At 38.3% G+C, this 12,636-nt stretch overlaps 1 protein-coding gene across 1 annotated transcript in view; it reads right to left on the bottom strand.

Moving 5' to 3' along the window:
• The window catches only part of LOC145444331 (E3 ubiquitin-protein ligase rnf213-alpha-like), a 182,860-nt gene that overhangs the window by 143,645 nt on the left and 26,579 nt on the right, over positions 1 to 12,636 (bottom strand). The window contains exons 10-12 of the mRNA XM_080322294.1: positions 11,063 to 11,150; positions 4,143 to 4,220; positions 4,021 to 4,083 (exon numbers count right to left, since the gene is read on the bottom strand). Of these exons, the coding sequence (XP_080178420.1) occupies positions 4,021 to 4,083; positions 4,143 to 4,220; positions 11,063 to 11,150 (229 nt within the window). The remainder of the gene's footprint in view (positions 1 to 4,020; positions 4,084 to 4,142; positions 4,221 to 11,062; positions 11,151 to 12,636) is intronic.

Genomic DNA, 12,636 nt, shown 5'->3' with positions numbered 1-12,636 from the left:
AAGCCACCTTTTTGTTTTGTCCTCCCCATCCGAATTCCTACGTCTATTGATAATAATAGTATTAATTCTTTAACTATATACTAACCCGTAGATATTTAGTATTTTTCTTTTACTATATAATATACCCAAACCCTAACCCGTACAGATATGATAATACTTTTTTGACTATATACTGTACCCTAAACCTAACCCTGTTTTGTAGCCTATTCGTTGTTAGTCGTTGCTAGTCGCTCAAACTTTTGGTTGTTAACCCTTTGCGACCGGCGGTCTAGTATACTAGACCGTGACTGTTTAACATAGAGGAGTCGGTAATTAATCGAATATAGCTAGACCTGTATTGGTCATAAACTATTGCAATAGGTTTGTATAGATAGCTCTTATGAAAACGCATACAATACACCATGTATAACCTATTGTTGCAAGGTATATCCTGTTTGAAATGCAGACTGAACACGCAAAAACGTTTCTTGCAAAATTAAATTTGTAATGATGTTCGCGTGAATGACTGCCTTAAATATAAACCATTGTATCTTCCGTTCTAGGTGTCATATAACCAATTACAGTTATCTTCTATGACTTGTTGTAGGTCATACTATTCTATGAAAGTCCTTATATCGAAGATTATCACGTAGAAGATGTTTCAAATTGACGTGAAAGAAGCATACCTTATTACGTGAAAATCATGGCTGCGTAAGATCACCTGACTCGTTGCGGTTTCAAACAGATGTACAATTGCTTCACGCAATAGCTAATTGTACATATGGTTAGCCATTATCCGGGCATATTCATCAATATCCCAATCATGGAGATTAGCTTTGTATAAGAAAGCCGACACCAGCCCTAACACTGCACAAATAAGCGTGCGAGTTAGGCTATTTTGGTACCCGAGCCTGTAATAACAACATCATGTAGAGGCAGTTATATATCTGTTTAGATGGCACACGTAGTTACTGTTGGCTTCTATGACTACTGTTGATCATACATGGAACATTAGCCGTGTAGAATACAGTTCAAATTGATGTGAAATAAAGCAATAATGTATCACGTGAAATGACTTCTCGAGCGTATATGGGCACTGGGCAGTGACGAATAAGGCAATATGTGTATACTTACGGATCCCTTGCAGTTGCAAGTTACATACAACAAGCAACTGGGGTTGATAACACTTCAATAGCATGGATATATATGTACTACAGGCAAAATTGCCAAGCCAGTTACTATGTTATGTAGAGCTGGACGCGCGTTGCCTTCAGCGAGAATACGAGATTACGTAATCGATTACACATCGGCGGCGGCCGCGTGATTGTGCTTATCATCTCTACCTTTCCAAGATCGTAGCGCTGGGCTCTGAAGCGCTATAGTAGCGTGTAATGTCTCGTTGGAACGTAGAGATTCACGCGGAAGGCAATCAGGTAATCATACACCAAGAGATGGCCTAGGTATGACGTCAGGAGGTATAGAAAAACAAAATTGTATTTTATTTTCCAGAAACCGAGAACATTTTCTCGCATAACGGTATTCCCTCTGGCGTCTGAGCCATGAGAGTATCTCAGACCGCTAGGCGGCTACTTCAGGTTTACGGCAATATATTAGGCGTCTATTTAAGTCATATGGATGACATTTTATCGCTTTTTTTGTGGACGTAGTAAAATTTTGGTCAGTAGGCCGGCCGGTTACAAAGGGTTAACAGTCGCTCAAAACTTTTTTCTGTGTTTGTATTATTCAGTATTCATGATCAGGAATAGTTCGAAAACGTTAGAGGTATTTTTAGGTAATGGGTATTTACGTATCATGAATGAAACATGAATAGTTAGTGATTGTTGCTAAATACGTCGCTATGGTTGTCAAAGAACACCTCTCTACCGAAGTTGAATTTATGATAAACCAATGACATGATTAACAGTAATTGTAATTATAATTGTAATGAGATACTTTAACAAGGATTAATTGTAATTGTAATGTAATTGAAACATACAAGGGAGTAATTGTAATTTGATATTTTTAGCATGGAGTAATTGTAATTGTATTGTAATTGAAACATGTAAGGGAGTAATTAAAATTGTAATTGAACTGAAGTAATATAATTGATCCAACTCTGCTGGCCACCTCATGAAATTTCTAGGTTGTCTGAAAACGCAATGCACATCAAATTTGGCTCAATTTCAACCAGTAGAAGTTATTGATGATTTGATTCCAATCATAGTATTTATGGTGGGTAGATCAATGATAAATAAACTACAGAATTTGCCACCGTAAATACTATATTTTTCAAATCCAGATTTTTTTTACTCGAATAGCTTCGCTTCTACTGGTTGGAATAATTACCTTGGATTTCAAGTACTCTTTGGTCAATTGGCTATAGTGGTTAAAAATTTAGTTACATTAATTTATAATAATGCCATGATTCTGTCAGAGGTGGTCAAATAAGATATCGATAGTCAAGAAAACTGCTCAAGTAGAAGAGGAGTACCCACACCAAAATCTACTCCAAATACGAAACGAGGTAATGATTTATAAAGAACCTGAAACTATTTCAAGTTGAAGTAGATTTGTCTGGTTTTGAATCTACTCAAGTCCGTAAGTAGTTGTGAAAAGCAGTCATAAATATGCTCTCATGGTCCGTCAAAACATGGAAACTCAACTCAGCGAAAGGTGCAGAGAGGCGGGTTCGAACTGCTACATCCTATTTCTGCAGCATATGAATCCGAACCTTGTTGCTATGTTTGGTAGTTTTGTCAGGTCTTGGAAATTGCAACTTCTACTTGTAAAAGTAGAAATTCATGTCATCACTTATGGGTCTCCTTGATTTGAACGCTGACCACTTTGACCACCTAGCACAGGGGCTACATAACGGGCCGCATTTTACCACAAAAAGTGCTGCGGGCGCAGAACATTGTTGTCACGTATCACCAGAATACGCATTGTGATGTAATTTGCTAGAAACCGCCGAAGAGATATCAAGGAATGTGCAAAACCGCGGCACGTAGCCATATGATAAACCTGAATTAACGGTTGCATATTTTCCGTTTTTGATTTACTCATGTTACGGTATGTGCCCTGTGTTAGCATCGGCAACATGAGCAACACTGTAAGCTGTGATTGTGATGTTTCTCATTAGACCAAATTTCCCACAGTTTCCAAACACAAGATGTCTGATCGCTGCAAGATGTTTGAGGATGAGTGTTCAAGAATATGATTTCATATGTATTTTGCAATGAGTAAATTGACTCTTTGTATGCTGAAGGTTGTCAACCCGTTATAGATCTTAAGCCATGTTCATGTCACCCATCATGAAGTTTTCGTGACATAGGTTCTGGTGGGCCCAATATGATTAAGTTCATAATCGCATGCTGTCATTTCACCACCTCCCGCAAAGATGGTTGCTACTGAAAAGATATTGGAATAGCCCAGACAAACCAGACCAAGCTAAAATGTAAACTTTTTTGTGTGGCATGCACAATTCAAAACGGGCATTTCTGCATTGTGCGCATCATTTTCATTTGCGGGGCGCATTTGTACTAGTCATTTCACTGCCTGTACATATCAATATCAAGTTATTCATTTTGTGCAAACGTTTTTTAGCCCCTTATCCTTTTGGCAGCACACTTTGAGAGACATTTCAGAGCACACTTCGGAGACATTTCATGTCTTGTTGTATCGTGGCACTTAAACACCGGCCCGTGCCCACAATTACTCATTATAAAGACCTCAAGCGATATTAGGAACATATCTACGTCTCATAATTGCGAATAAGTTCACATTCATTTATGTAAATTATGTGTATTTTTAAATAGTTCAAAGGAGGGGTGCACCTATTTTAAAGTCAAGATGAAGCAATAACAACTTGCAGCAGTCATTGATACAACTAATGTGGTTGCTGTTGGTTGTATACACTTCTCAGCTTTCATTGACATGTCAAAAATGTGGAGAACGAAAACTCATGAATTTTCCAAAATGCATATTTGGCTCAATTGAGGAGTATATCTAATTTGTGAAAATCTATGAGTCTGTGATAAATACCTGAATTTCTATCAGTCTGTTTCCTCGACAAAGTTGGGTCGCTTCGTTCATGTGATTTCAAAACTAAAAATATATGACATGCAACAGACTATACATTTTTACGAGTAATTTACAAGACTTACCAACCCAACTGCTTGTAGGTTCAGTTTCAACATCGGTATCCTTAGAAATTGTCAGGTCATGCTGCCCTTGAACTTTCTCTGCCCAACAAAAGCAAATTACTGCAATTGGATAGAGCGACTCATTCAAATTTAAAATATGTGTATAGAGTATTTCAGGAGCGGTTCTTGACCATTTCCGATATGAGCCAACTCTTATGCACAGAAACAGTGGCGACACAATCGGTGACTATGTACTATTACTACGTAGCTTCCAGGATGACAACTAAGCAAATTTATGAATAACCCAATGCTTCGCAAATACCTAGTAATGGAAACGTCTCCTCGTGGGCAACTTATGCTTCTTCCATCGTGATTTACATATGGGCCAACCAATACCCATTTAAAGGCCTACTCTAGTGGTATGGCTACTTCTGAGAAAATCATGAATCCTTTATGAAATGGGTGATTATTTTTTTCAATAAAAAAGTTTAATATTTTTGACATAGTTATAGTTTAATTCAAGTAGTTAAATAACACTTCATTGCAAAAAGTTCTAATTGTGGTACTTTTCAACATTACAGTTATTGAATCAATCTGTACTTGATGACCTGTACTTTTTCATAACATAAATATATTTGCTCCCGAGCAAATTGGGAATTCTACCAAGATGAAAGAGGAGTATGAAGCCATCAACTTTGTCCTTGAAAACTTCAACTAGAATACTTAAATGTGGCACATCTGCGCTTTCTGATCGTCCAACAAAGTGGGTATACCAAGAATCCTGCACTGGCAAAAAAACACCAGAAAGTATGAACTATAGTCTTAAAGTTGGAGCCAATCAATGAGCCTTTTGTACCCTGGTGTGGAATTGTCTTTTCCTCTTCTGCCCATTAAATCAGGGCCAACGGAGCAGTTTGTTAAAGTACTAAACAAAGTGGAGGAATGGCTTCAAGAACATCTGCAGACAATTTCTAGGACTCTCAAATATAAGCATAAAGCTGGTATCTTTGATGGACCTCAGATTATGATACAGATAAAAGATTCTAATTTCACACGAAAAAATAAGCTCATTACATGGAATTCCTTCAAGGCTGTAGTTTAAAACTTCTTGGGAACTCACAATGCCCAAACGACAAACAGTTGGTTTATATAACCAAATATATTGGTAACACCATTTTAATATTTGATCAATGAGGAGTATTGTGAAACAATACTTAATTCCATGAAGTGAAAACCTGATAAGAACATTAGCGCTACCTGGTAATCGATGTGCCGTATGAAATAGAGATAAGGAGAAATGAATCTTACGATGTTTCGTGCATAATCTCTCATGGCTATAATATATATACGCGTGTAATACAACGTACAAATATTCAATTCAATTCATGATCATAAAGCTATTACGTCGTTGTACATTGATTCAATAAATTTACAAGTCGTAGAGACAGAAACAAAAGGGTTGTCCATGTGATCTTCGAATACACATGTACTTGACAGGCATCGTGATACGTCAGCCATCGAGCTATCCACTGACGTGGACGCCGGTTCGTCGAAGGGAAGATATACGCATCAAATGGTAAAAGTAACCTTCTGGAGTCAGATTACACCAAGTATAACATCATACAAACATTCGCTCTAAAACTTGTTATATGCTTATGGAAAACGAAGAGCACTCATGGGCATTAAATTTCTCGTCTTATTCAATCAAATAGTTAGGAGGCGGGCAACTTCTCCAGTCGGCGGGCCTGATATATGAAAATGAGGTACATGCCGGGCCAAATGACAGAATCATTAAATTAATTGCGTACTTATCAACCTATACAAGGAATTAATTGTATTTAATGCAGACTGTAGCAAGACACGCTGGTATATTGCTTGATTGGAGTCGACGCTACGGCTACAGTCCCTGTTGTACGCAAAAGTCAACTGACTAATGACCGCTCTGAGTACACTTGCCATCCTGATCACACACGCAGATCCAAGGAGCTTTCTTCTATAGCACTGAACAGCAAAATAGTAGTAATAGTGGTCAGAAACTTGTAGATTTACAAGGTTCAACAAGAAATAGAAAGAATGAATGAAGCGAAATGGAATCAATTGTCTATCTTACGACTGCAGCGCAAGCGCCAGACCTGAAGGTGCGGGCTCTGAGAACACGTGCCTCGAAGACTGCCTGTGCCGTCACGGTTGTGGTTTCGAGAGTGACCTATTTATGCTTTCGCGCACAACGGAATTGGGACAGCCAATTACACAGACCGAAACAATATTAAATGAATTTATTAACCTAATGTACACTTCAAGAGTTGTTGAAATCAATCAGACATTTGTGCCGGATGTAAGAACCCTTAGTAAATACTGGACATGAACATCAGCAGCTTTGTCTTGTTGATGTTCATGGTCGCAAATTTTTGCTCACAAATGTTTGTAGACCCGAACAGAGCAAGTAGTTTCATGATCAGCTGTCTCAGGCTGGTAAACTTGGATTCATTCTGTGCCGTACAGGGAAGGTAGATTTATATTACATAAAACCGACTGAATTATTGCCAAGAATTGGGTGGCCAAATTTCATCAGTTTGCATATTGACAGCATCTGAAAATGACAAGAAATTATTGCATTATAAAATGCCAGTCACTGCAACAAATTCGTTTATGTTATCACGGCTTTGGCCAGCATCAATTCCATAGAAATACAATTATAATATAACATAAATAATTAGGAAACATGTAGAATTAGAAAACAAATAGTATGTACTCAATATATATATATTGAGCTATAACCATAGACTAGCTCAGTGATTCACAATCTTTTCGACCTCGCGTCACCCTCTCCAAACGAAAACATATGCGGTATCCTAGAGCACAGGGGCGAGCAAACTATGGCATTTTCGGCCTTTGACTGCGGCTCTTTAAAGATTGCACAAATGATTATGCGTAGAGGAAGTTGGTACTACAGTGTAAAAACTTTGCAACTGAACTCTTGATCCGAGTTCACATAAACGTTTCACCCACAACAATGGTACCTAGTCATCAATCAATGATAAATCATCGATGAACTTGATAATGAACTTGATAATTAATCATGGCAGCGCAGGTCACGATCATTTCTGGGATGACAATGGCGAATACGACTCTTCCATTTGTATTGGAAAGGCTAGCAATAACTGCAGAGTGTGGCAAAAAGCCTATATAGATCATTGGAAGAAGAAAAAAAGTATGAATAGGAAAATGCAACGGTAACTTGAAACGTTCGAAACCAAAAACCAAAACTTTGCCACGAGTTACCTAACGAAGACAGATTTATGGGAAGCAATAACATTAGCAAGCTGAAATCGTCCTTAAATTCTTAAATAGCTGGTTCGTGCTACAGAACTTGAATATAGCTTTCAATACAACATCCATTGTAGCAGTATATTTATTAAACTCGAAGACTTTCCGGGTATACGCACCACTGCGTTCGCGACTCGTTCTCGTATGTAGACGAATTAAAACGCGCCAAATTAAATCCGTCCAATGTATTTCTTAGCTCATTTGATGTGAAAAGTCTTTTTACTAACGTACCATTGTCGGAAACTTTCGAAATCTGCGCAGACGCGCTTTATGATGGCACGCTTGAACCTCCGAAACTACCGCGTGAAATATTTCTTGAATTGTTGCAAACTGCTACTAGTAGCGTTGAATTCAGCTTTAATGACACGATGTTCCGTCAATGCAATGGTATTTCGATGGGTTCACCGTTGGGACCTAGTCTGGCCGATATATTCGTGGGATACCATGAAAAGAAATTGTTTGAAAACGTCGCAAAACCTCTCCTCTATTTTAGATATGTCGATGACACCTTTGTTGCCTTTAAAAATGAGCGAGAGTGTAATAATTTCTTCGAAAAATTGAATTGTCTCCATCCAGCTCTACAATTTACCATGGAAAAGGAAACTGATGCTGCCCTTCCCTTTTTAGACGTCTTAGTAGAGAGATCAGGACAAACGTTTTTAACGTCGGTGTACAGAAAACTGGTCATATTCGTTGGGATTCATTCTGCCCGAAGCGGTGTAAATTAAACCTCATTTCATCTCTCGTTAATCGCGCCTTGCGCCTCTGCTCACCGGAAAAACTGTCACGAGAATTGGATGATATCCACTCGATTCTCTCCAAAAATGGCTATCCGGACCACATATTAAAATGCTCCATCTCTAGGGTATTGAAAAAATCGGATACAGCTCCAAAATATGGCCCAGAAAAATGCCCGGCATTTTTACATCTACCTTGGCTAGGTAACGTGTCTAGCCGATTTGAAAAGCTTATTAAATCGGCTGTTCACCGTTGCTACTACAGCGTTAACACGCATGTAGTGTACACGACGAAACCCTTGTTACCCAACTCTCGAAAAGATGTACTTCCTGCCTTTGATGCAAGTAATGTTGTTTACCAATACAAGTGCCACTGTGTTGTAGGACGTACATCTCAAAGATTGTTTGAGCGTATTAAGCAGCATATCCCAAAATTGATTCGGTCAAAAACATGCGCAAATGATCGCACGGAGCTCGCACGTCAGTGCAAATTGGCTGCAAAAACAGACTGCTATGATGATTACCAAGCATATGCTTCGTCAATCGGTCAGCATCTGAGCGAAAACCTTGCCTGTGCACAGCACTATGATGACAATATGTTCACTGTCATTGCGCGTGGTAGGTCTGTGTTTCATTTAAAAGTGTTGGAGTCTACTATTATTCAGTTGAGCAAACCTATTTTATGCAGACAGAAAGATTTCCTCTATAACCTACAAATTTCTCATTAGTGCGTGTTGTTCCGTGCGTGTAATTGTTTATTTACAAATTGTGCTGCTACTATAGTACCGTATGTCCGTATACTTCGTAGTTTGTTATTGTTGCCATTGATACGATGCGAATTTCATGGTCTGTGATTTTGATTGTTGCGTCATACTTTGCCTTTTTGGTTTTGCTTTTAAATCTGTTTAAATCCCTTTAGTGTGCCGATAACTCTTGAAAAGAGGCACCCGAAAAGTCTTCGAGTTTAATAAATATACTGCTACAATGGATGTTGTATTGAAACCTTAAATTCTCATCAGCAATTTAAGGAACTGCTCCGCATTGCTTTGACGTCATATCAGCCTGATTTCAAATACCTTGCAGTCCAGGCGCAGACGCACCCTAAAAACAAAGACTCTCTTTCTCTCAACAGAATAATAAACTTCTTTCGATAGCCAAACATTTCATTGTGGCGTAATAACTTCGTATTTTTGAATTTTTTGTTGTGGCTTTTCTAAAGCTAAAATTTTTGATATGTGGCTCGTGCATGAATCGGGTCTGCCCACCCCTGCTATAGTACTCTGAGTGGCGAGTAGTGTAATGGTTCGTTGCACCGTTGCAAGTCTGCATCACAAATGAGTTGCAGGTCAGGCCGAGGTCAGTGCATCCCTTTCCAATTGTTGAAAGTTTATCTAAACTTCTCCTCGCCATGTGATCTGCATAAGTGGTGCCTTACCAAAGATCTGAAGCAAAGTGGGTCGTGCTATCTATAAGTTGTCATCTCAGGAATCATAATAAGCAATGTTGGTCTGATGAAAAATGAAAATAGATTTTGAAGATTGGGCAAGGTCATCACCTGCGTCATGTTACTGTTCAACCCCCGGTTCTGAATTCTGATAGGGGTGACTTGAAAAAAGGTCCCAATTGATGACCTTTTGTTTAGTTATCACACTGACAAATGCTACTAAATGTGGTGCACCAGCACCATTGAGGGTCGACGCCCTGGCTCGATTCTTGGAAGTACCAAATTCCGTAGCGTTGGAGGTTTATCTGAGATTATCTACCGCTGTGTGGCTTTGCTCACAGCGTCTTTACAATAACAAAAACTCAGAGAAATACCTGCTGTAGAAACAAGTCAAGGAAAAGAATAAAAAGAGTGAGGAAGCCTAAAAATAAGGAGAGAGATCGAACACTGGCATTAGACTGAGGGGGATGCCAGATAGAGAGACCGTACTTGGTCATTTCGACATCCTCTCATATGCTCATTGTATCACTATTGTAAATTGTTTGTCTTGGGCGGGTAAAAATAACAGAACCACCTATTATGCCACAATCAAAATTGGGATACCTTATTTTTTGTTACACGTTGATCTTGATTACCACGTTTTCTATCGGCACCCCTGAGCGGTTCCATCGGCACAGTAGTGCATCGCGGCACACCGGTTAGGAACCACTGGACTAGTTGTACAATACTTTCAAGCATTCAAGAACACACACTGCACAATGACACACAGTAAAGAGATATGAGGTATAGTATTGAATAATCTCAGTGTACTATCAATCAACTCTTCACCTAGGAATTGATATTTTCGTTATATTCTGTGACTTAACATTTGATCTTCATCTCAGTTTGGTAGGAATAGGGTGAATCTATTACCATAATTACAATATATTTGTTTATTTGTGACCTTTTATTTGTTTCTCCGTGAAAATGGACTTTTGAGATATTTCAATGTTAATCAACTAATTTCAAAACATTTTTCAATGGATGACAAGGCATTATAATTTCAGTGTACTCTGCTATATTATTTCGATAATGACATAAAATAAGGAAAAAATATTTACAGACATCAATCAGCTTGCTGATTTAAGATATGTATCGAAGAGTCAATCGAGAAGTTTTCAAAAATGTGAAAATCTATATTACGACTATTACTCTACTGCAAATAAGCAATTATCAATTATTATAAATATTATATATATGGTATATAATAGCCATAGCTGCACTTGTGTTTTTAATCTTCTCATATTTCATTTTCAAATGACTTCTCTATCATTTCGTGAGTGTTTGTTCATTGGTGCTTGCAATTGAATATAACTGAATATTTCATATGAAAGTGGTAGAATTATCAGTGCCTCGTGAACATCTAGGGCAACAGATGGATTTACGAAGCCTACCATTGTCGCAACTTTGTTGGTCCCCTTCCATGGCCAGTTGTCTGTCACTTGAATTCGATGGAAAGTCTTCATCAGTGAAACAAGTTTCCTTGAAAGAAAAGTGGTTCGATGAATAGAAATAACCAAGTAGTTACTCATCGTCGAATTACTACATGTTCTGTATAAAATACAAGAAAACGCATGGATCCATCAAGTGAAACATATCACGACTTTTGATCAGCATTTAGCTGGCAATCCAACAGTTGCTGAGCATGACCGTACTCGGTGTCTATCGTTTCCTGGTATCTCCTGTTTATTTTCATTCGGTGTGTAGCCCGTGCCTCTTATTTAGTTGCTCTAGGCCAGTGGTTCTTAACCTTTACTGACCTGACGGACCCTTAGCTAATATGAACGACTTTGGCGAATCACAAAGTGCCATCATATCTTGGATAGTGCCATCATATCGTTCGGTCAAAACACACGAGCGTAATGTCAATTGCTCAATCACAAATAAGTAAATAGATATTGGAGACAGAATCGGCATTTCAATGGGACGAGTCTTCGATTTCAAACCCCAGCATCTGCTGTGTATGCGACACATGCACACAACATAGCAACACAACAGTAACACTGTGACTACCGACTCCCTGCAGTAAATGATGACTAAGACAAGATTGTCTCCATGAATTCTATGAGTTAAGTGTGTGTCTTGACCGACGAGCCACTGAGATTGTCACGTAGCGAGCCCAAGGGGTTCATTTGAACCTCGGTTAACCAATCACCACTGAGGCGCAGTATCGGTACAAGAATGGCGCGGTGCGGTAAAAATTGCCCCAATCAGTTAAATTGCTCATTTATTTTCTAATCCTGCTAAAGACCTCTTGCATGATGTTTTACGGATGAATGTTCATTAGGATTGTTCAAAAATATATTTTTTTAATTATTGCGGCTATCAGCTAAAATTGCTAGGTTGGCTAAAAAATGTTTCACACCAAATTCGGTTCAATTTTACCACCTAGAAGTGAGCCCATTAGAGTTGAAATTTTTTGTATAATTTTCGTATTTACTGTCAACCCAATGGAATCCTCAAGTTGCCTGATGCAAATCTGACTCAATTTATCGCAGTTGAAAATCTTGGATTTGAAAAAATACTATTTACCCTGAATAATTATAGAATTATTGATGAAAAACTCGAATAACTTCACTTCTACGAGCTGGAATTAATCAAATTTGTTCTGCGTAGTTTTTGTAGACAACCTAAAAAATTTATGTGGTAGACAGTAGAGTTTGAAAATTTCACTTTATATTTTTTATAGTAAATTTTATCTAATAGATTCACCTCTACTCGTTGGAATAAAGCCAAATTGGGTTTGCAACGATTTTAGCCAACCTAACAATTTTAGGTATGAACCGCAATTTTTTTAATGTTATTTTTGAACAACCCTAATGTTCATTCCTCCAAACCCCGCGATTCCTATAGGTTACCCATTTCACCATAGATCACTAAGGTGGGATACAAATTGACCTCATTTCGGTAAGAGTTAGAAAGTGATCAAAAAGCTTTACCGACACGCCCTCTTGAATCTATATAGCAT

The sequence above is a fragment of the Botryllus schlosseri genome, chromosome 8 (assembly GCF_051294905.1).
Source record: "Botryllus schlosseri isolate E-star chromosome 8, Bs_hap1, whole genome shotgun sequence".
Taxonomy (NCBI): domain Eukaryota; kingdom Metazoa; phylum Chordata; class Ascidiacea; order Stolidobranchia; family Styelidae; genus Botryllus; species Botryllus schlosseri.
Note: the sequence above shows the minus strand (reverse complement) of the source record. Positions and strands in the feature narration are given on the sequence as shown.